The sequence below is a fragment of the Mytilus edulis genome, chromosome 1 (assembly GCF_963676685.1).
Source record: "Mytilus edulis chromosome 1, xbMytEdul2.2, whole genome shotgun sequence".
In the NCBI taxonomy this organism is placed as follows: Eukaryota; Metazoa; Mollusca; class Bivalvia; order Mytilida; family Mytilidae; genus Mytilus; species Mytilus edulis.
The window spans coordinates 71138164-71164050 of record NC_092344.1 but is presented as its reverse complement, the minus strand read 5'-3'; the positions used below and the strand labels follow the sequence as shown (position 1 = coordinate 71164050).

Genomic DNA, 25887 nt, shown 5'->3' with positions numbered 1-25887 from the left:
AACAACAGAATTGTATGAAATTGCATATACACAACAACAAGGCGCCAGAATTAGTTTAAATGTGTCAAAGGAACGAATATTTATTCAATAATACAAACAAAAGAAGTTGCTATACTTTAAATGTATGTATAGGCTCCTAACGGTTTTATATTAGGTTGAATGTAAAATTGAAATATTTCAGAATATCTGCTTTGGTTTGAACTAACTTGTACTATTAAAATTGACAGTATTTGAAACCTGTATCTATACGTTTGTTGGTATGTAGTGTAAGGGTTCGCTCTATGATTCACGTTCGTCTAATAGCCGGTTTTAAAGTCAAGATAAGATATTTAGAACACTAAAAGCGTTGGAATTTTGCTCTTTTTCATTCATGTGCGTGTTGTTTTATATCTTAATACTGTCTTGTTATCTGGCTATATATATAACTTCCGTTCGTGTAAAAGTACCAAATAAAAAAAAACACACAACCTGTTCACATGAATATTTTACAAAAAAAATTAATTGATACCAATTTCGTAAGTAACAAATAAGTTAAAATCACCAGGCAAATAAATAAACCCAAAATCAGACTTTTACACTTTTGCAATTTTGCAAACAAGTATTGTTGATAATATTTCCTATACAACATTCTAAACTTTACAAATCTAAAGTAATCTCTGATTTCATAATCTTCTAAAAACAACAGAAAAAATGTCACATTAAGCAACTTCATTACAAAAATAGACAAATATTTAAAATTCATATACATATTTCCGATATTCTTGATATTGTAAATAATCTCATCATAGATACCAGGATTGGTTGATAATTGCTCTCTCAAATCCTATACTGGAACCTCATCAAGCAAATGAATTGTTCTTCTTTCTCATTACAGTATGAGTGGTACACAAATCACAGTAAAGGGAGATTTGAATTCCTTTTGAATTACTCAAAATCATTCTCGTGTAAGAATCGGTTAGCATATATACATTCATACATTTACTGTTCAGGATGTCTGTCAAAGTATTAGCACACTATGAGTGCTGTATATACATTAGTAGTTGTTTTTGTTTGTTTATTTATATCGAAAGAACAATCAATTAAATTTGGAAAAGAAATATGAAATTTGTGTAATTTTTACAGTTGTTGGTTATCAACAAGTAATGGTCTAATTTGGGCGTTTTTCGTCCCCTGTGCAGTAGCAGTTGTTGTAAGTATGCTATTTATCATGTGCAATATAGTATTAACAATTAAGCTATAGAGCAATGGCCAAATCATGAATTCAATTTTTGCATATTATTGTCATCTGAAAATAAAATTCTTCCTTCAGATTGTTTCTCGTGTAAATACTTATTAACCGAAGACATATTTTTTCATCATGAAAACTATCAAGATAAAAAAGAAGAAGGTATTTCCACCTATTAAGGGCCACGATGTTTTGTCAATTAAATTTGAAAATTTAAAATGTACAAAAAAAGTACTTTTAAAGATCTACCATTCATTACAAAGAAGAGGCAAAACATATTAAAAAGAAAGTCAAAATTGTTATAAGTCGAAAACTAATTGACTTTGTCATTGCCAAAAACACACCACAGAAGACTGAGCAACACGACGTCATCACAAACCGGAGTTTATATCCAGTGCTCTGAATTAGTAAATCGATCTTGCTCTACATGTTTCCTCGCATTTATTCAAGAATCTTAAAGAATAACCTAAGAAAATTTTAAAATCAGCTTTATTAGAAAAAGCACTTGGATAAAACATTGTTAAAGCTAACAAGAACAGAAAACAGTTACAGGCATAATAATTCTTAGTATAAAAAAATAATGACTGCACAAAAATGTCTTCAGCCTAGTAACGTGTTGAGTTGTTTCAAACTTTGGATCATGCTGAAAAATAATCAAATTATATTATTTCCTCAAGACCAACTTTGTGATCTTTGTATTCGTTGTGAAGAAGCTGTTCTCTATACAAGTTGTAAAAAAGAAAACAAAACTACAGCAAATTATGTAAGTATTATCTTATAAGTTCATATTATTTATAGTTAAAAGTGAATTTCGATACTCAATATATCTATTATTGCTCAGAGGTCAAGGTCCCTGATTGATTGCATTAAAAAAACGATTCAGATTTTAATACAAAAAATGTGTATTCCACAATTCACGTCTTTTCAATTCTACTCTGGACCAAAACATCTTAAAATCAACAGCATGATTTCGTTTCCGTGTAATAACTTTAGAACTGTACAACTGGTGCTTTAGAAATATAAAAAAAAAATAAGATCAGGTTCTGTATTGCCGATTGTTCACTTTTTTCATTAAAACCAGGTGTAACCCACCATTTTCTACACGAGTAAATGCTTGTACCACGTCGGGAATATGACAGTTGTTATTCATTCGTTTGATTGGATTTTGACATTTGAGTAGGGACTTTCCTTTTTCAACTTTTCCTAGGAGCTCGATTTTTTTCATTTGGAATAGACTATAATTGATTGCAAAAAGTCATTCAAACTGTTTCTGCAGTACGACTTAATCTAAAAGCCAATATTTAGTTTCGAAGTTTAGAAATAAACCAATATTTATCTAAATGTTTCTCCATGACAACTCGGTGAATTTTTCTTTGTTCGACTTGGGAAATGAATGGTAGGAAGGGCGTTTCAAATTTGAGAAATACTTGTGGCGGCAGTAAATTTAAAATGATTTCTTTAAGTATACTGAATGAATTGCCCTCTTAAATGATTTTATCAGATAGAGATGTTTGGTGAATATTTTATAAGTAATACATTTATAAATAAAAAAAATCCTTTGCATGTTTGTTTCTCATCTTAATTAAGAAATATGAAGATGGAAATTTTTTTTTTTTTTTTTTTTTTTGTAGAAGTGGATTGCGATGTTTTTCAGTTTTAGCACCCCTTTTTGGGTTCACATGGACTTTAGGATTCTTCTCTTTAAATGAAGATACAATCGTTTTTAGTTATTTATTTGTTATCATCAATTCATTACAGGTACGTTTATGTGTATACATTACAACTGTTGTACCTTGAATATAAGACTTGATAAATATTGATATAAATTGAGAAAAAAACCCAGCAACTACTAAATGTACACAACACACTGTAGACCGAATTGCAATACAACAGGGTGATGAAAGACATACAAAGGAAAATTGGAACAACAAGTCGAAACCAAAACTGAAACCCGACAGCCAGGGTCGACATTTTCCTTCTACACTATTGATTTTCCTTATCACAACCATGTTACAATTAGAAAAGTAAATTAAAGATATTAAAGGGGCACTAGCTACGATATATATAAAAAAATAAAGTATGATTTTTTTTAGATCAATCATTAATCAAATTGGAATAATGAAATAATAATTTGCTTTTAGCAATCAATTTCCTTTAATTTTGTTGAAATAAGCGATTAAACATAATTTTTGACTGATTCACTTGCAAGTGAAAACGTCATCATCATTCTAACCGGTATTCATGTGAACTTCAAGTTAACCCCTAGCTAGAGATTGACAACGCATGCATTGTACGTGTACAGGTTATTTAAAGAAAAAGAATGTCAACAATGAAAGTGAAACTACGGTAAACCATTTGATTACTAATTCGATGCACATAAAATCATTCTTATATGGTTAAAAAGAATGAGAAACATCTATTTTTAATCTATAAAATAAAATCAAACAGACCTATAAAAATACAATTGCACGTGTTGGTTTAATCTATTCGTATCTTTTTGTTTTGTTTACATCGCTTATATGGTCATCTGAGGTCAAATCGATAGTTAATTAGATGGCGTCTGGACTAAAATACACACGAAACGAACCTATATATAATCTACCCCATGCTCTGTAAACTGTTTATTTTAGACTTTTGATAGTTTGGATAAATGTTTTACATTGTTATAAACCAAATATGAGAATTTGAGTCAAATCGGTTACAATGAATTTGATAGCTAGTGCCCCTTTAATATTGATAAACGTACTATCACATGTAAAAATGCAATACAAAGTTTCAGTTTGTTTTAAACTATCATGCTTATATGTGCCTATCCTGGAATTATGCAAACAATTACATAGATAATCAAAATTAAAGCTAACAAGAACAAAGATTTCTAAATGTCTGTTCAAAAATGCTCGAGGCACATTAATGACATTTTAAATTTGTTTCTCAAATTTTGTTACTGCATTGAAAAAAGTTGTGAATAGGATAATCTATTCTAGAATAATTATATTACAAGACGCAATAATCTAATGTTTTATTCTTTATAAGATAGTATTAGTATATTAGCTAGTATAATCTACCAACTGATACTAGGGTATCCTTTGAATTACATATATATGAAAATCGATTATTTCCGTATAGGTATATTTAAAAGTTGAATGCTACTGCAATATCATCATATTATTTCAGGGATTGCTGATATTCATTGTACATGGATTATTAAACCCTAAAGTAAGTTTGTCGATGATTTCATTTTCTTTGAATAGATACACACAACAACCTACATACAATATACACACACCGAAACTATTATATGCAATCTTTTCATACCGATTTAAATCAGTTTTAGCCCAAAACATTGTATGTCATATAATTGTCATATTTTTTTTCCTTTAAACTGCCTTTGGTTTTCTACATTGATTATTTCATATTTTGTCAGATGGATAGAAGTCTCATTGAAAATCATACCACACCCTTTAACTCTTATATTCTTGATCTGTTCTGCTTTCACTATATACATTTACCATTAATCCCAATATGTGTAAGGTTAGAGTACATTTTCTTTGATGAAACCCTCCTCTGAAAACTTGTTTCTAGAAGGACTGATTTTTTTCTGAGGTCCGACACTTCCGTTATTGTTGTTGGTTGTTTTTATTATCATTTAAACAGTTTTTCGGCAACTCGTAAGCTATGGTTAAATTTGTTTTAACTTCAATTCTAATATAACGTACCTCTTTCGCTTTTTGAATAAAGCCATGCTCTGAATCCAATAACTTTTTTGGCACATGAGTATATTGACTACTGCAGAATAATGAATTTTATCAAATTGGCATGCATTTAATATATTTCATTACCTTAAAACACTTCCAAACTCTTAAATGATGCACATGTTGTTACTAATTCATTTATTATGGCTGTAATGTGTTGCTTTCCAAAATTGACATATTTGACCTAGATACGACAACCGTTCTCAACAGATCGTACGATTTTTTGTCATGGAAGATCTTTAAAACAGTTGTCGTGGCACTGTCGTGCAAAATGTCAAAAAATATTTCGAGTGGTCACATCAGCTACGACGATGGTTTTACGATGGGTACACGACAGAAAAAAAAATGATAATTGTACTGTCGTGGGTTTGTCGCAAGTCGGTCCTGTGACAGTCATACTACAATCGTGAGTTGTTTGTGGCTAATTTTTTTTAGGTTTTCTCAATATTGTTCAGTGTCATTATAAGTTCGGTCCAAGTAAACCAAGGTTTTTTGTAATACTTTATATTATAATTCTTCAGCGAATTTAAACCGTTCGATTCATGGCCTAACCCACCAACGTGGGGCGTATCGATGGTTCCTATACTGTTCACCGGCTCGAATCAACGCTAACAAGACCATATTTTGCTCTTGTTGAAAGCAGGCAAGGTACCTATTCAGCAAGGCTAAGCGTAATCGTTCTGGTGGAATAGCCATGCTCTTCTCTCGCCAATTTGCCTTCTTCTTAATAAAACGAAAATATGTTACACGACGATCGTACCACTGACGTACGATAGACAATCTATGTTGTGCGAGCATCGTACGAAATTCGGTATTCGTGAGATAAGCGTGCGACTGTATCACGAGTGTCTTGCGACAGTCGTGAGATTGTCGTACGACAGTCGTACGATTGTTTTTATTGAAATTGTTTATGCTGGTACCCACGTCAATGTGTTTAATGGCACGACAGTGGTAAGACGCTCTTACGACAGCCACAAGACAGTGACACGACAAAAAAAAAAACGTAGAGCAGAAAAGGTACATGTCCAATTTTCGCCCCACGACACACGACAGCGCCACGATGCTTAAAATATCATGCGACTGTCGTGCGAATGTCGTACGACGATCACAGATGACCCGCGATTTAACCAAATTTCATGTCGTGGCGCTGCATAGATGTGTCGTGGATTCGTTGTGACCAGGGCTTTACAAAGAAAAAAGGGAGGTTCATGAAAGAGCTTACACAATCGCTTTACCCTTATACACATCGGACATAGAAATTACCTTAATTGTCCTAATCAAAATCGAAATAATTGATGAAAGCTATACTTTATTGTAGTTTTAACATGGGAAGGCATTATATTCGTGTTATTTAAACCTCACTATCGCTCGGGCAAAAATAATCACGAATATAATGCATACCCATGTTAAAACTAAAATAAAGTATAGCTTGCATCAATTATTTCTTATATCAAAGTGTATAACATTTTAACGAAGTGTTTTTCACGAAATCGTTTGTTATTTCGTTTGTGTTTCGCCAGAATTGTTAAAGTTAATAATACATTTTTTTCTAAGATTAACCTTTTAAACATATTCCTACTTGATTAAGAATGAGTAATGCTTGTGTCGTCTCATGTTTGTTTTTGTCTTAATCGTGTTTAAAAAAAAATACGTTATTGCATTTCTTATAAAATTCCTTGAGCAACATAATTTTCTGACAACAAAATAACATGACTGTGCAGATAAAATAAAGTAAATCTTGATAATTTTTTTTTACTTGAAATCATATTAATTGTATATTTCAGATTCAAAGTTCATGGAAACGGAAATTATCTGTATTTCGAAAGAAGGGACAATTCTCAACTACAACAAAAACAACTGAAGAAATTACTTGTGTATGTACATTTAGAATATTAAGTGTTACCATTTCTGTTAATCTGCTATAGAACTTACCCGAATAATTCAGTCGTTATTTTTCGCTGATCTATGATTCCTTTATTAATCTTGCAAGTACAATTACGGGGAGGGACCGAAATAATCGGATTACCAGACACCATTATTTTAATATTTTTCTCAATGTTCCTAAAATATGGTCACCTCGAGTGTAGAAAGTCGAATATTAAATGTAAAACCACTAAGTAATGCATTATCAAGAACGATACGCTTAACATAATGTTTTAAGTCGGATGACATGTCTGCCTTGTGAACTGCTATGTTTGAATTTCGGCTGAATTTGCAGGTGTAGAAAAACGTATGATTCATATTGATTTCACAGCAATAAATATGCATGTTGTGATGTTTGAATATTGATATTTGTATTTTAAACTTGAAGGACAACATTACAGCTGTTGCATGGAAAGAAGTTCATTCCAGTATAGAAGGTACGTTATTTGATGTATATATTTATGGACCAACTAGTATATATATTTGTTTAGGGGTCAGCTGAAGGACGCCCCCGGGTGCGGCAGTTTCTCGCTGCATTGAAGACCTATTGGGGACCTTCTGCTACTGTCTGTTTTATGGTGGGGTTGTTGTCTCTTTGACACATTCCCCATTCCCATTCTCAATTGTATCCTCAATTTTATCAATGTTAAATACAAAAAGGGTCATTGATGAAGTTTACATGAAACTGTGCTAATGAAGGAAATGCCTTAACTGAACATTCAACTAAAATCAAACCATTTTTCAAAGATAGAAAATGCTCATCGTATAAGCTTTAAGAATCAGAACAGCTAAATCCCGAGTACTTACTTTCTAGATTTACCTATCAACTATTTTCTGCAATTTGTTAATTTGACCATACATTACCATAACAAAGAATGCGTGTTATGATTGCAAATGTGACAACTAATGTATTACTAGATTTATTTCATTTGACTGGGCGGGGTTTAAGAAGTTAGCTTATTGAAGACCAGTCCATCTATAGACAGGAGTGACACTGATAGGTGATTAGAATTCAGTAATAATTATAACGGCAATCATCCTTATCACACAATCTTCAAATAGACTGTCCTTATGCAAATTAAAACATAAGCTCCGCCCGATCAGTTGAAATAACATTTGGTAATACATATGACGTGGATTTAATTCATAATAGAGCTTTCTTACAAATTGACGAAAGGTACGAACGAACGTAAAAGGAGAACGTATTTCATTTCTACAACAACAGTTAAAAGAGTCTTTGTTTTATCCAGTAAGGGAGCTACCATTTGATTTTTATGGGGGGGCTAGGATGAAAAATTTTGTCCTGCATTTTTTTTTAGCTGTAATCTCTGTCCTGCCTTTTTATTTTTCACTCTGTTTGGTCCTGCTTTTTTTTTTTAGTTTATCCTGACTTTTTTTTACCTAAATTGTCGTCCTGACTTTTTTTTTTTTTTGGCACTTTCTTGTCTCATCCTGCCTTTTTTTTTTTACTCAAAACTCCTGTCCTGCCTATTTTTTTCAAAGGACAAGGTATGATAAGATGCGTTTTTGGTCCCCTTTCCAAATAAGTTTGTATATACATCATTGATAGCCTTAGTATAGAAACTATTCAAAACTATGATTTTTTTATGTTCCGGTGAAAGGAAGGTTGCCTAGCAACGGTTTAAATAAATAGCCAAATTATCACATATGCATTGCTTTCTCATTACACATTAGCATAATTCAAAATAATATTGTTTGTTTAACACCAACTTGAGTTTGCAAATGAAAAGTCACTTCAATTTCAGTTTAAAAAAATGCTTAGCAACAACCTAGCAACAAAATTTTTGCCTAGCAACGGTTCAAAATTTGTAATTTCGACCATATGAGGTATAGATATAGCAATATTTAAAGATTTAGCTACTGTAAATGATTTTTCTTTTATATATATATATATATATGATGTCTGAGACATCATTATTTTTGAAGAAAATGAAATTGACCATAGCAACAGAAAAGTTGCCTAGCAACAGTCAAAATAGATAGAAATTAAATTGAACTACAAAAAAAAAACCTTTTGATTTTTAATTGTACAAATTAGAGTAAAAGCAGGTTAGTAAGATTAATACATGCAAGAATAACTAGCAGTTAGAAATGAAAGCAAGTCAAATGTATATCATGCTGATAAAAAGATTAGCAACCAAAATAGTGCTTAGCAACGGTTAAATAATGTTGTTTTTTTTGTAAACCGAAGTAGGTTTTTGGCATTATTACTATATCTTGATGATGTAAATATTAAATCTAATGCTGTTACCAAAAACAGGGTTGAGATCTCTAAAATATTTTTTTAACCCCGCCGCATTTTTGCGCATGTCCCAAGTCAGGAGCCTCTGACCTTTGTAAGTGTTGTATGATTTTTAATTTTAGCTTCTTGTGTATAATTTGGAGTTTAGTATGACGTCAATTATTAGTGAACTAGTATACATATTTGTTTGGGGGCCAGCTGAAAGATGCCTCAGGATGCGGAAGTTTCTCGCAGCATTGAAGACCCATTGGTGGCCTTCGGTTGTTGTCTGTTGTTGTCTCTTTGACACATTCCCCATTTCATTCTCAATTTTAGTATTAAATAAAAGATAGCTATCAAAGAAATGGTCGGTTTATTAAAAAAAAAGGATAAATACAAATCATATTGTCACATAATAATTAGTAAGTATAAACATTAACAAGTTAATAGGTAAAATAAACAAGAATGTGTCCCCAGTATAGTTTACCGTGAAAATGGGGCAACATCTATAATTTGATATTAAAATTAGAAATATCATATCATAGGGAACATGTGTACTATATTTCAAGTTGATTAGACTTCAACTTCATCAAAAACTACCTCGACCAAAATCTTTACCATGAAGCGGGACATATGGACGAACGAACGGACGGGCGGACGGATTACGGACGAACGAACAGACGGACGCACAGTCCAGAAAACATAATGCCCATAACTGGGGCATAAAAAAACTTTAAGTTATAAAAGAAGTGGCGCACTTATAATTCATTAAATAATAGTTGAAGTTATGAATATAGCATTTCACATTTACATGATGATTACCGGTACATTAAAAGACGCAAATGGAATAAAACTACTATTCAAAATTCAGTATCAGATTTATACAGTATGTATAGCAAATATGCATAGCCTGTACAATGTCATTATTTGTCACTTAAAGAATCGTACACTGTGAACTTTTTAACACTTAACACAATATTTTAAAGACTGAAATGCTGAAAACAAAGTTCAAAGTTTTCGATGAGGTCAGGGTTTAAGACGTTAAAAACTCATTAAAATATGTAGACGAAAGAGGCATGAACATCTTCAAGCTTCTCTAAAAATTCATTATTTCTACGATATATATCCTGAAATTAGCACATTGATCGCCGGTGTATAGTTTCATGTGCAATCATACCACATCTCCTTATCTTATCCAAAATTTTATGCTTTTTTTTTTTAAATGAAACAGTTGTTAGTAAGTAGTATTTCATGATACCCCAAAACACTCGAATTTGATTAGAAACGTAGACATACTTCATTAAAGGGTCTCGGTGACCGAGTGGTCTAAGAAGTTACTTCTGTAATCACTAGCCAGTCAACACTGATGTTGTGAGTTTGATCCCAGCTGGTGCGGGTGCACTCGTCTTCAACCTTAATTTCGCCTTTCAATGTTGATATATTTATTATTTTCATTCTGAATGTCTTCACTTGCAGGACTGAATGTCCAGCCAAAAGGTTTCAACTTTCAAGATTTACAGCCGATTTCATTGAGTGTGAAGCCAAAGGTAAAATCTTTGGTCAGTTTGCTTGTTAGCTGAACCGTGAAGTCATTATTATGTAAGGTTTTCTACCCTCCTTTCGAAGTAGAATAGACCATCAGACAGACAGATTGGTAATCTGCTGGACTAGTATATTCTTAAAGGAGGGTAGTTAACCTGACCTAACAATGACTTTATGGTTCATCTAACAAGCAAGCTAACTAAAGATATTACCTTTGACTTCACACTCAATGAAATCGGCTGTAGTATTCACCAAGTTAAACCTTTCCGGTATTGAATAAATATTTGAAGTTAATTAAAAAATCTTATTTATTGCATTAGGGATATAAAACTGTAGTACTAGTAGTGCAAGTTGTGCCTACAATAGCAAGTGAGAGGGAAAACAAGTTCAACTACCGTTTTTTGGTGAATATTCAACAACTACCCTAATTGTTTTTTAAGTAGCAAGAAATATTGACTAAGTTAAAAAATCTGACATTTTTAGAATATTTGAAGAATAGTAGAAATCTTATGGCAATACATGCTTCAATTATGTGTACAATAAACCTATTAGGTGTTGAAGCTGTATCTCAAAAACTGTAGGAGTATAACCGACTCTTTATATTTATAGCTTGTACCAAAAACACCGGACATTTAAAGAAAATTTATTAAAAAATCAAAACCCTGTAGACATACACACCTCTATTATAAATAAAAAGCTTTTTAGGTCAAAAACTGAAGGAGATAGATAGACGTATATGTCCGGACAGAAACAGACGAACGGACAGGTGGATGGACGGACGGATCTAAATAAACGAACGTGCTCGACATTTTGTCCCGTGAGAGGAGGGGGGAATGTGAAATAGTATTAAGAGGACATAGTGTACATGTACATTAAACAGCTAGGTAAGAAGTACCAGTGCACTCAAGGAATCGGTATAGGTTTGGCATGAAATTTTGTCACTGACTTACATAGAACTCCAGATAAAACAAAATACACATTCGAAATGGCAAACAAATACACATGTTTTTTTCGCGCATACTTCGTAAGTTTGTTTGCCATGGGTCTTATCCAATTCGTATTTATGCAAGTAAAATACGTTACAATTGGTTTTACTATTCTTAATTCTAATAACTTTTAAAATATAGAGATAGCACTGGTCAAGTTTTAATCCTTATGGCAACATAAAATGTGCACGAAATGGATATGATACATAAATCTATTTTTTTGTAGATGGTTAAATAGAAAATTTCAAAGTGCAAAATATATACGTTTTGATGAAATGATTTTCTTCATAACTACAAAAAGAGTTTGAATATATTGAGAATTTATTATAAAATTCATTTGTAAGATTTCGTTGAATATTTGAAAATTAGAATGAATAAAAATTAATTCACCATATTTCAAGGGACACAACTCTGTATTTGGCTGCACAGTGTAAGACTATTTTGAACATTATGGGTCTAATTTCACGTACAACATATTTTTTTAAGAGAGTGACATGTCTTGATGACTGGATATGACATAAAACAATCCGTACGTGATATTCTGATCAATAAAGGATCCCGGAATGATTTCGTACCCGTGCCGTTCACTGTGACGTATTATAATGATTTGTCAAAATATGTAAACAATCGGATTATTTTTCAAATTTTCAGACATGAGCGCCAACGTAGACCACCATGATATTTAATTATGTGAAAGATACATAAGAGTACAGTTGATGGTTGAAAATTTCAAGATGGTCTACGTTGGCGCTGATGTCAAATTTTGTCTCCGAACATGACGAAATTGTTGATTTTTTTACACTTTTCGTCGTTAAGGGCTTTTCAAGGTCTCAGTTTGAACATATTTGAGTACATAACACCTTAAAATAAGATTCTACATGGACGATCAGATACTGCAGTTCATTACACAGGCGTGATGGGTTTCAACTTCAAAGTTTAAAAATTCTCGAAAAAGGGGGGCCAGAAACGGCCCTTATCATACCTTGTCCTTTCATCCTAGCCCCCCCATAAAAATCAAATGGTAGCTCCCTAAATAGCATTCTTTTCTAAATCAAGTTTATTTAAAAAAAAATTAATAATATCGCAAATAATACACGATTTTAATATAATCAAACAGAGAAAAATAGTGTCAAATACACTTACGTACGATACGTTACTCACGTAAACCACGAGTACACACATTTCCGCGGGAATTTTTTAAGCACGAGTTTCACGATTAACATTTCAATGACATTATTGAAGTACGTTAGTCTAAATTTAACGACAAGATTCACATTTATTTTTATTTGTTACAGTACACATTCAGCAAATTGTCAAAGTGGGATATCGAGCTTTGCTAAAAAATGATGCTACAATGTTTTTAAAAAGTAATGTTGAATAAATCTAGAAAAAAAGACTTTGCATATCAAGAAAATAAATCTACAATTTTGCACCATATATATTGTGGATTTTATAATGACGATTTAACAGTATACATGTTTGGAAGATAGACGCGAAGTTGTCACTTATCGTCCAGTGGCTAATATTTCATGAATGTTTAGGACTATAGGCAAAACGCAATTATACGCTAAAATAACCGTTCCCCGGTGTGTCATATATATACATTTAGGGGGGGGGGGGGGGGCAATGAATATTAACAGGGGAGAGGCGATGATTCAAAAGTTATGAAACGAGCACCAGTATATGGCATAGTATGAAGATTATCTTTTTTTCTTCATTTTCATTTTATTATTTTGATCGTTACAAATTTTGAATCAAGGAAGTATTTGAGTTTCTGTAAGATAAGAAGACAATGTATTTGCTTTGACATTTTCTTAGGTTAAACAGTGCAACAATGTTATATTGAAGAGTGGTGGAGGGGCCAGTTTTAAGTATTCTAGGGGCATTTTTTTCGTCGGACTAATCTATATTTAGAATATTTTGTAGTGTTATCTCCTCCGACCTGGTGGTATCAATAATCATATTCTTACCTATCGTACGTCTCGAAATCCTAAATATATCTCAGGAAAAATCCAATGTTATAAGTGTCGTTGCATGCACGATAATTGTCCGAAGTTCCACGACTATTATTTAAATATGTTAAAATAAAGGATCCCTAAAACGAGTCTTACGTATGATTCGTGTACCTTTCGTCAATTTGTAAGAAAGCTCTAATAGATCATTGTATGGTCTTCTATAATGAGCATGATTCACACCGTAACGTATTTTATAAAATGCTGCGACATAACAAAACAAGAAACTTTAAAAACAAAAAACACATCTTTTGTAAAACAATAAACTAAAAACATATATAACGGACAGCAATCAATAACAACCACTGAGATGGACACGCGCATAGAGAGTGTTGCGTAAACGTTTCTCATATTTGAGGTAACGAGATCCTTGACGTATTGATTCATTAGTTATATATAGATTTCTTCTAAGTGTTCTTAAATAACAGGTATTGTTTCATTTACATCAGACAAAATAATCTGTAATAAAGGAACTTAAAACTGGTCTTTAATTTGGAGTGAAGTTTGACTTTTGATTTGTTGTGAGAGAAATATAGTTCTATTGAAAAAAAACAAACCAATAAAAGTGTTGTTCTTTTGATGAGGAATTCATTAAGTCTGTTTATGCGTTTTGTGACATCAAATAATATCAGATATCACGTTATGCAAAGTAAATGAAAATAAGAAAACTGCGAAAAATCTTCAAATAAAGGTTTATACTGTCCCATGTTAGGGGGAGGGTTGTGATCCCACAAACATGTTGAACCCCGCCACATTATGTAGGTTTGTGTTTGTCCCAAGTAAGGAGCTTGTCATTCAGTGGTTGTCGTTTGTCTATGTGTTACATATTTGTTTTTCTTTCAATTTTTGTACATAAATTAGGCCGTTAGTTTTCTCGTTTTAATTGTTTTACATTGCCATTTTGGAGCCTTTTATTGCTGACTATGCAGTATATGCTTTGCTCATTGTTGAAGGCCGTACGGTGACCTATAGTTGATAATTTCTGTGTTATTTTGGTCTCTTGTGTAGAGTTGTCTCATTGGCAATCATACCACACTTTTTTTTTATAATTATGTTATATTGTCTTTTTGCAGATACTAAGACTGAATCATGACAGCAAAACACAGCTTTAATTTCTTACACGATGTTATTTATTATATAATCTAATGATATTACTTTTTTGGAATATGAAATGTTTCATTATCTAAACTTTTATTTTTGTTCTGTATGAATGTTTCTATTTTTGTAAGTTGATTTTTTTCGCTGAAAGTGTACTTTATATGAATGGTTGTTTGATACCCTCAATGGAAATAAAAAAAAAAGAAGTTCAACATAGAATTTCTTATTATTTGTTTTTAATTTATTATTTTAGTTTTTTTTACTTCCTACAAGATGCAGCTCTGGTGTTATTTTTCAGAAAAAAAATGTGTCGAAGGGAAGCCAAAGATATTATTGGTATGTTCAAACTCCAAAGTCGAAAACGAACTAACAATTGGATTGCATAAATAACAACTCAATACGACGGAATACAATTAAGGCAACAGTAGTTTACCGCAGTTCGAAACACATCATAATAAACTAAAGACTGAGTTAAACGTACTGTATTAAAAACCAATGTAAAGAAAGAATTTAGAAAAGTGAAATACAAAAGTAACATTCGAGAAATGCCATTGCCTTTATTGTAAATAATTACAGACTTGATGAATGAAAGTTAAACAAAACATTACCAAATATTGTTTAACAGTGTTTAGATATATCACAATATGATGTGATAACGTTCATTGTGCAATGAAGTAACCACATGGAAATTAAAACCATGTTATACTGGCTATCATAACAATCATGTCCGTCATGTCATACACAATCTGTACCCCACAAAAACCAAGGGCTGATTTCATATATTCAAGAAGGTTTATAATACATCCACTGTATCTCCGAGGAAGAAAAACAAATAGCAAATGCATTTGCAATACGAATTTACAATGTATTAATTTACATCCAGAGGAATACGGTACAAAAATCCGTGAAGATGAATTATCTTTCATGATTTAAAATTCAGATAAGATTCTTAAAAGAATAGCTAATCACAAAATCTGATCAATGGCGATAAATATTCAGCTAGAGACCAAACAATACATTATATAAATAATGTGTGCAACATAGAATATGTTTTAATATATCATATTCTGGATCAGTCAATCTTTGTATTTTAGATTATCGTTGATCTTCTCAACGATATTGATTTTTTCTCTTGAGCCGGTACGACGAAAGCGAGAAAAGCAACCGAGTTGAGATGATAAATGATAATCTGTTTATCGCTATTTTACCTATGACGACGTTGTCAATTTCATGTCAATTTCAGTATGAACGCCACGTGCCTCCTTAGTTTCTAGCGATAGTTTTCCATCTCAAGCGAGTAGCATGATATGAAAAATTATCCCATAAAAAGATCAAAGGAAAAATGCACAAAATAGTGATAATACGTTTTATTTAATGTAAGTAAATTGCAAGGAGATTCATTGTTTCGTCGGATTGTTTTGTTTCAAATTCACTGGCAATGTATTGCCTGCATATATGACATCACATGAGTGAATGTACAGGATTTATTTCAAATGTATAAATAGGGTTATTACTATATAAATTAAGGTATTCAATAGCAAACTAAGTTACAATTCTTTTTTCATAACTTGAACGTTCTTTGATACTGTATTAAAATCCAGTAATAAAGCATGTAGTCCCCTGTACATATGACCCTGGAATAACTGTTTATTCCCCACGTTAGAAACAATGTTGGAAGCCAAATATGTACACATAAAAAAGTCAAAAGATACGTATTGTCCAGATTGTAGTGAAGTAAATGACTAAAAAAAAAATCCTTCGACAACTTCAATCTGGGAAAACGAAAACTAAAATACAACTATAATTTATTTGAGGGGATATTTTGAGTAATTTAAGAAACAACCAGGTACAGAAACTAATTTAAATGAACATTATTGAACTTATTAAATGTAAGTAATACACTGTTATGAAAGACAAATTCAAAGCCTATCAATTGTCTGAAGTCTTCTTCTGTGCGTGACTAATTCATTCCAAATGGTTCTTGCATGACTGAGATGGTTTATGGTAGGGATATTCCGGTTTAGGTATAACAGTCTTATAGCTTTGACTCTGAAATAAAGTTTTTTCAAATTATTTAAATCATTACTAATTATATATATGTCTATATTTACAACAACAAAATAGTTGGATAACAAAATTGCTGAACTCCAAGTAAAATTCAAAAACAGCAAATTAAAATGTGACTAAGGAATGTATACAAACAAGCTCTTCTACTGTTGTTCTTGGCATTCGTTTAAGATTTAGTAATTAAGTATAGTAACATACTAATAATTTTTTTCAGATCTTTTCCTTTAGTACTAATAAAATTTGGTAAATTTGTTAAAGAGCTTTATGTAAAGTTCTAACGTATTGAGCGATGCAGGAAAATAAAAGGTATATAGGACATCGACTAACCTCAAGTTTAATTGGTCCATTGCAGATAGTGTTATATGTAGAATTATTAACTAGTTCTTGAAATTGTTGTCGAATATGTTTATCGTTCCAGTTCCAATCATTCAGCTGTTCAAATGCTTTCTCTGAATCTTTAGAAATCTGATCATACAATGGTGAAGCCAGGCAGAATGACATATTGGTTCTCGGATAGTAGTATATGTAAGAAATACACATCTCCTCTCCTGTTGACATTCCGCCCTAAATTATAAATTGAACTCTGTTTAAAGTATAATTCATATTGTTTGGGCTGATTTGTATTATTCTCAAAATAGTTTGTCCTACGATTTAATCATCTTTTTATGTTCACATTTCCAATTTCAATTGTGCTTATCTTAAGCTTGTTATATAGGACAAATAGTTGAGTTCAAATTAATAATGCAATTGGTTCTTGTTCAATGCTTTTTTTTTATTAACTATATGTACCAGAAGAAGATAAACTATCATACATTATAGTGTGTTTGTATATGAAACCACGTTTTTATAGTTTTTGACAAAATCATACAAGATAAACCAAGTCTTTCAATGTTAACTTACCGTTGTCGATTCGTTTTTCTTTGATGAATCATAAGTACACTCAACCATGAAACTGTCTCCCTAAGGAAAAACATTTAAAAAAACACTTTATAAAATTTCATTAGGCCAAATCGTTTTTTGTATTTGTTTTTGTAAGGAAAGCTGTAAACCGAATATCTAAAATCCAAAAATCACATAAGAGCCGAAACAGTTGAATTGATACATAGTTATTACAAGAGCATTGAATGTAATATTTTGATATTAAGCAAGCGAATCGAATGTTAATCTAGTGTTTTTCTCATAAAACACGTATCATTTTCAATCCACCTAGTAGTTATTTCCTTATTTTAACTAAGCATAAAAATACCCTCTAGTAATATAAATATCTCCAAATGGCAATATGTGTGAACTTAATACACACATTTTTTTCTCCTATAATCATTTATCTTGTTGTTGTCAAGAGCATGCACATTATATTTACTTTTGGATGTTAAGCATCAATCAATAAATGAACACTGCATTTCAAAGGTCTTGTCGAATAGTGTTTATGAAGATTATTATTTCCAGAAATAAACATACATCGCAAATCATTTCGGATGCTTCGCTTAACCAAGTCTGAAATACAGGAGGACTGCTAGTAAAAAATTTGGTTTTATTACCGAATTCTCTGTTTTCTTAATTTATAGTTAAATCGAATGTATATATCGACTTAAAGGTTTTTTTAATCATCCGTAACAATTCACTCAATTTCTAAAACTTTTCATTTTCTTTTTAACTACATGATTTTTTGGAAAATATCAAATGTTTGAACGTAAAAACATCTATTCTGTTTTTATCAATACAGTTTTGAAATGAAAACAGTTATACATTTCTAATGGTCAGCCTTATTTAATAGTTCAAAAACTTAAAATATTTGTCCATCTTGTTGCTAACACAATACCTACACGTTTAATCTTCCTTTCTTCTTTTAAAGTCCTGATGTCCTGATAGTTAAAATCGTACGTTTTGTCTTCAGCAATTGGAGGCAACTCTTTACCATTTCGTATGTGCCTCGTTTTGATTGCTCTTCCCAGAACATGAGCATGTTGAAATGCACCAAAAATAGATATTCCAGTGTCCGGTAAACCCTGAATGGTAAAGTTTTATCTAAACTAATGTTAACCTTGGATGAACACAATATCTGAGGATTGGTGAATAAATCATTCAGAATTCTACCGCTCTGTTAACGCTAATAATAAGTTACCTGCAGTTGTTTTCTTGTGTCTTTTGTCAAACACTTCAGTCCCAATTAAGACGATTTCATTTATCTAAGTCAATTAATTTCTGTGGGCACAGAGGGTCAAAGGGATCAAATGCCCGAAAATACTAAAGCACAAAATCGCCAGTTTTGACAGAATTTGGCAATTTTGAGTTTTTATCCAAAAATATACAAGAATTTACATTCTTGAATAAAAAACAATAAACGTTGGAAGAAAGTAACATCTGTATATAATTTTTTTTTATACAAAGTATTTCATTTTTGTGTCTTGTCATATATAAGAATATAAATGTATACCTTTTCTGTACACTGTGGATTACAATAGCTAGTTGAGACGAACGACTTCTGATATGGTGGTATTATATGTGTCGGATTTGGATTAACACCTATCGTCATACCTGCAGCATCATATTGACGAATATCAGGAGATAAAAACATTCTTATACCCGAACGATCTACAATGCCTGAAATAAAAATCATCATGTAGGAGGTAGAACTACATTCTTACTACGAAATCAAAAAACAAATTCTGGCATGTACATACATTATACCGAGTTAAAGAACTTTCAAGATACATGAAGTGAAAAAACATCGAAAAAATCACAACACATCATTTCATGTGTGTACATTTTTATTGACCGAATCAAAAGGTTCATATATTCGAAGGTGTACAACAAATCGTTGTCATCAGTTTACAACATTTAAAACAATGGGAATTCAACTTATGACGCAACGTCGATATTGAAAAATGAAAGTACCTATAATCCAAAATTCTGAAACGGCAAATTAATCTGAAGCAATAAAAAGAAGACAGCTTTTTCAACACTCTACTATATAGATCTTGTCGTTATGATAGCTGCTACAATGTTAAAAATGACATACTAATAGCTGCAACAATTTCAAAAATTTACCAAACTTATGACTTATCTATGAATCTTACCAGACTTCATCGAAGGGTTGCTATAATGTATTTCCAGTTTCACATATTTAGGACTGTCTGCTTCTCCAAAAGCAAAACCAACGTGTTTTGGCATGTTAAAAGCCTATAAAACAAGACCAAATTTTAAGCACTTTCAATTGATCAAATCAATTGAAATTGTACGGAAATGATATGCACGAAACCCGTAACATTTTATAAACAATGCCATAAAATAGAATGTATCAAAGTTTGATTTCATATGAAGTTAGTAACTTTGCGCCTGCTTTCAGAAAATAAAAGCATTCTTTTACACTGTATAAAATTGCAAAAAATGCATTTGTAAGTACTTGTGGATTTGTAATTCATTTTATCGTTGCTTTATTTAATTTTAACTTTTACTGTAAAATGTAGACCTTGAAAACTTAACAAAAATAGCTTTACCATGCTATATCTTCAGTGCTTAAAAGCAGTCTCGGTAATGTTCTTTTGTTACAGCTAAATGATTTTCCTTTGGAGAATTCAGTGCAGATTGGGAATCTTTAAATAGTCTCTGTTAATTTTTACCCCTTTCCGCTTTTCTATGTTCTAAGCTATCTAGAAATAGTCATAGTATGTTGTCAACCGTATATTGTTGAAAACCATGAGTTGTCTTCGAGATAACTTATGTAATAAACAATTTGTGCTTACAACAATTTCAATAATTCATTTAAAAAAAATTGGCATGTCGTCAATAAACTTCCAAGTGTTTCTAATATGTTTTTAATTCAACTATTCAACAAAAGTTCTAACTCTTATTTCTCTAATGTGTAAAAAAAAACACTTACCAAACCCCCTACAGCCCACGCTACTACGGGATCACTACATGTCATAAAACGGTCTGGTGTTGATGTTGAAAAACAGTCATAGGTGGAGCCAACATCTGCGTCTGATGTATCCGGACATTTGCTTATTACAATATGGTGGACAAACGCAAGGCTTTCTTTTTGTATTAGTGGTTCATACTGAAATAAAACAGTATATATAGGAACATTAAGAATTCCACCTAACGGTAGTTTCACTGTTTACCGATATCTTGAATTTTACAATAGCTGTACACTATTGGCCTAGTTCTTTGTCTCAATCTGCATATTTTGAGACCGATTTGCAATTTATGTGTAAAACTGTTGATGTGTATCAAAAGATAAGTGGTGTAAGGCTAATAAAAAAAAAATTAAACAAAATTTAACTATTTATATTTTATAGCACCAACTTTTCAACTTGGCCATTTAAAGGGGGGGGGGTTGTAACTCTTACAGCAAAAATCGAACACTGGATTGAAAATTAAATTTCATATGTTAATGGTATCACAATCAGTTCGGTGACACCATTTTTTTACTTTTTATTTTCATAAAGCATATAATGAAATTTATCTTCTCATATTGTCTATCAAAATTTCATATATTTCTTTTTAGTTCACACAAAATAAATGAATTTTCATGAACAATCTTTGCAAACTTCCTACTTGATAATCGGCATATACTTTTTATTATTTTATTTTGTAAAAAAACCATTGTCAAATCGTCATTTTGAAAAAAGTATAAGAAAATTCCATCTGTAGTAATCTGTACCGGTGATCCACCATAAGCGATAGTTACCTTTTGACATTTTAAGTCTTATCTTGCTTGTACAAACAAAATTGTAACTACATTAAAATTTTAAATTGACTTAAATTCAGAATTTAAACGCAGCCTTAAAGTTCACATTAATAGTAAATATATTACATTTATAGAATCAAAACTGTGTCAATAAACAGTTTATATAGTTTGCTTATCATCAAGGATCAAGAATAACCTGACGATCTTTCCCACGTTGAAGCTATTTGTTATACATAGGTTAGACAGAACATTTACCAAGGATTGTCCGACCAATTTTCAAACATATTCATATCTTCCTTTAATGGTACATTTTAATCTAGTATACAATTTTTCAGTCAAATCTGAATATGAGTCACACTAATGAATTTATCAAAGGTATGCAAATAATAAATTAAGAATATTTCAATAGTTGGAGTGTAAAAAACCATAACACCGAGACAGTTTATATGTTTTTTGTGTAATGTCATTAAAATAGATTTGTTGTAAAGTTAAATAGTTTTGAGTTGTTTTCCAAATTTACGATGTTTACTAATATACTGATATACGTTCAGCCACTGTTTTATAAATCGTCAACTGTTTCACATTGAAAGAACGTCTGATATAATTTGGAAGAGTTATCTTATAAATAAAAAAAATCAACCCGGGCTTATGGTATCTTATAAACGTACCAACACTCTACAGTGTAAATCCAAATACCAAGATATTGATGGAATATTAATTATATATATTGGAAGTTAAGAGTAAAACATTTAAGTACTTACTCTTATCATATGATGCTTCTTTGTAAGTGGTGGAATCTTATGTAGCGAGCAGTGGCGAGTATCAGCGAGGTGTATAGAATACTAAAATAAATCTCTAACAGATAAACTATTAGAATGGATTGTAAACAACCATTAATATGCTGGTGGATTTTCATTACGTAAAAAGTCTAACCTGATAACAGTCGGTCTACTGAATCCAACAAACGTCTTTATATATAAACCTTCTTCAATATTGATTCTGACATAAGTACCAAGGTAGATGTTATAATTTGCAACTGAGGTGATGATTGTTTAAGTTTGGCTTTACCTCTAATATTGCGTAAATTTTCTTTTTGGTACAATAGTTTTTTAAGACTTTTACTTGACTTTATGTCCCCCTTTTTTTGGTATCATTGCTGTACTTCCTTTATTGATTCACGATACTTACCAAAGTGCCCACTTTTACTTCCTAAGAATGTAACCCAAAAATACACTAAACAATGCAGAATTCAGTTTGGTATACTGCTGTTTTCTGTGTGTCTTTTTTCTTTTTTTGCCATGGAGTTTTATTTTCGACTTATTAGTTTGAATGATTCTATAGTATATTTTCCCTCTCTTTTACAAAATATATACAAAAAGATAAACTTAAACTTATAAATTTTCCATCTGCTACTTTAAAATACGTCATAAAATAGAATCTTTAAATCACTACATTACCGTCATCGAGGACATTTACCAGTTTAAGTATCGGATTACTGGCTGATTTTCTTTAAAGAATTTGTTTTAAGAACTTTCTGAATCGATCAAAATTGTACGTAAATAGTATTGGCAATAAAATGTAAATATTTTTTAAGCGAACATTTCAATAACAAAAAATTAAAACAAATATCAACGTATTTCTAGGATGAAAACGTCGATCCTACTCTTACACTGCAGTTCTAGTATTAAAGTCGACTCCGAATACTATTTAATCTAAGGGGGAAAATGTGTAATATGATAAAATATGTAATTGTATTATACAGATAAAACTTACCGGGGGTGTTACAATATCAACTGTTATGCTGTTATTTGGAATACTGGCAAGTGATTTGCTTGAGGACAAAAACATCACACTTTGTGCGCCTCGTTTTTCTCCATGCCATTGCATTTCCGTCATAGAAATTGGATCTTCCTCGTGGTATGAATATATAGTTCGTATAGTGTCGTCCTAATTAAAAATACTAATGATATGTTATGCTGAATATGACACACAAAGTAAAAGAGAGAATACACTTTTAGATATATATATATATATATATATATAAACCGATGCTTGTACATATACATATACGGAAAGTTATATAAAAATTATTCAAAGCAAATTGCTAGCAAGATAAGTTATGTTTTACCATGTACGCTTACTCTTCACTATTAAAGGAAATTTATTGGCTTCCTAATGGAAACAATTCGCACAAATAGATCTCTATCGAAAGGTTCAACTACGGCATTTATAAATAGACTATTGTTCGTACGATTTAAAAAAAAAAGTTAGACCCAACGGCAATTCATTTCTGAAGTTTAAAAGCATCTATCAGTTCTCATTGATAAAAATATCAACCATTACACATAGACCCAACTATGAAAGAAGACAAAATGTAATGGTATGTCAATACAAAAACAATGCTGGTGATAAAAAAAAATAAAGTTTATTACTTTTTTAAATATTACAACGCCTTACATTTATCACTATGTCATCCTCATCACAAGTATCCAATTTCCTAGAAAATGTCAGAACAGTACCGAAATCGTTCTCAAATCCGTTAATCAGGTACCAGTTCTGATTAGAATCCACCTTGGGAACAACATTTCCTACAGTATGGCAGTCCTGCATTGCAAACAAATATATCAAATGTCGTTTTTGACAAATGATCGGTTAAATATAGATACTTACAACAGACGTTTACATTTCAGCAAACTTACATTTTCGTATACAAAAAAAAATAAAAAAAAAATGCATACAATATAATTTTATATGGACCTTAGCATTTGTAGTAAGCCATAAAACATTCTAAACAATTAACCAATATGGTATGTGTACTCAAACTGAATAGAAGTTGTCAATTTGGCATTGTAATGTTCTACACTTTAGAAGCAATGTTACATATGATAAATGTTGAAAGCAACTCATCTTTTCCTAGTAATTTCATTCCTCTTTTTAAAATATGTAGTCAGGTGAAATTAAAAAGAAATCATCTAATCTTTAAATTGATACCACAAATCAGAAGAGCATAGTAAATGAATAAAAAGATCATAAAACTCCTGGACGCCAAAGATACAACACCATGGCAAAATAAAAACAAAACACGACGGCAAACAAACGACATTTTGAGATCAACCTTAGTCTTCATCAATTGACAATTCTGTAAGCAATATGTCAAGCTTTAAATCGTTCCAAAGACAGGATATATCATCCACAAATTCAATGATATTCCAAATTGACAGATAGAAATTTACATAAAATATCAATGTATGCTTGAAAAAAAGTTAAAACAGATAATTTCGGGAGTAAAAGATTAACAAATGTTCAGTTTGTGATAATAATATTCAAGGTAATAGTTTGCATACCCGGAAATATACTGAGCCATCAGAGTTAATCCAGCTTACAATTACATCAGATGGAAACATTTTACCATTTTGAGACAGTCCGAATCCTACATATCCTCTGGTTCTGACATGAGTTTCAAACGTAATATTGGTACCACTGACATTCCAAAATAGCCAAAAGTTTCCATCAGGATCCAGTTGAATTTCATGTTGGAACACCGATGTCGGCACTGGTTTACTGTGAACAGGTTTCAGTTTTTGAACTAAATCAATGGCGTATGAGCACTCATATGCCTGGTACAATCCCAAAAGAAAAATCAACGGAAACCAATGACAGACCATTGTTCTGTTTTACCTTTATACAAACCTTATGACACTTTAAATTATCATATCTTTCTTACAGAGTTTTTGACCTAGAGACTTCCTTGACTTTATCTTGAAATCTCATTAGTGCTACCGTCAATAATAAGTAATCATTCACGAATTGTGTATGTCAATCCATGTTTAGATTTGTAAATAAACCAATAGATAAAAATTAGCCATTTCATGATATATAGATAATTATGTATAGGTATATCGACGATAGACATACTTTTACATGTAAATGGGATGAGAGAGCGTGAATGATTTACATCTAAGGTTGTGTATCTACTTACGATACATTTTATGATTTACCCTAACTTTAGGATGTACTTAGGTGAACTTAGGTAAAATTAAATAAATCAAGAATTCAAAACGGATACTTTAAGCTGAAAGAGTATTAATAATGGATCAAAATAAGCTAAAAATATTGATAGTTCATGGAGCTCCATGATTTAAAATATGGCGGGAAAAGACTGGCTTTGACTTTTACCTTAAATTTTCATTGGTTTTATTTGGGTCCTAAATCAAAAGAAAGAAAAACAAGAATCTGCTTTAATTTTCTCAAATGACCTTTTATGAGCTATTAAGTCTTATGTTAAAAAATAATTAGGTGTTATAGGGCAACATATCTTACCTTGGAAAACATTTAGCAGTCCGAACATTT

At 31.3% G+C, this 25887-nt stretch overlaps 2 protein-coding genes across 2 annotated transcripts in view; one reads left to right on the top strand and one right to left on the bottom strand.

Annotated features, from left to right (window-relative positions):
• The window catches only part of LOC139488483 (adhesion G-protein coupled receptor D1-like), a 55607-nt gene extending 40601 nt beyond the window's left edge, over positions 1-15006 (top strand). Inside the window, exons 24-30 of the mRNA XM_071274161.1 lie at positions 1123-1189; positions 1903-1988; positions 2857-2983; positions 4400-4441; positions 6762-6851; positions 7289-7337; positions 14756-15006. Of these exons, the coding sequence (XP_071130262.1) occupies positions 1123-1189; positions 1903-1988; positions 2857-2983; positions 4400-4441; positions 6762-6851; positions 7289-7337; positions 14756-14775 (481 nt within the window). The 3' untranslated portion in view covers positions 14776-15006. The remainder of the gene's footprint in view (positions 1-1122; positions 1190-1902; positions 1989-2856; positions 2984-4399; positions 4442-6761; positions 6852-7288; positions 7338-14755) is intronic.
• A 1562-nt stretch (positions 15007-16568) lies between these two features.
• Positions 16569-25258, bottom strand: LOC139488490 (DBH-like monooxygenase protein 1 homolog). Its single transcript, XM_071274173.1, has 11 exons — positions 24882-25258; positions 23995-24141; positions 23311-23484; positions 22299-22379; positions 20728-20904; positions 19925-20027; positions 19282-19448; positions 18671-18853; positions 17748-17807; positions 17175-17411; positions 16569-16829 (listed from the first exon to the last, which is right to left on the bottom strand). The coding sequence occupies exons 1-11, from the start codon at positions 25200-25202 to the stop codon at positions 16746-16748; spliced, it is 1734 nt and encodes a 577-aa protein (XP_071130274.1). The 5' UTR covers positions 25203-25258; the 3' UTR covers positions 16569-16745.
• Positions 25259-25887: the final 629 nt, after the last annotated feature.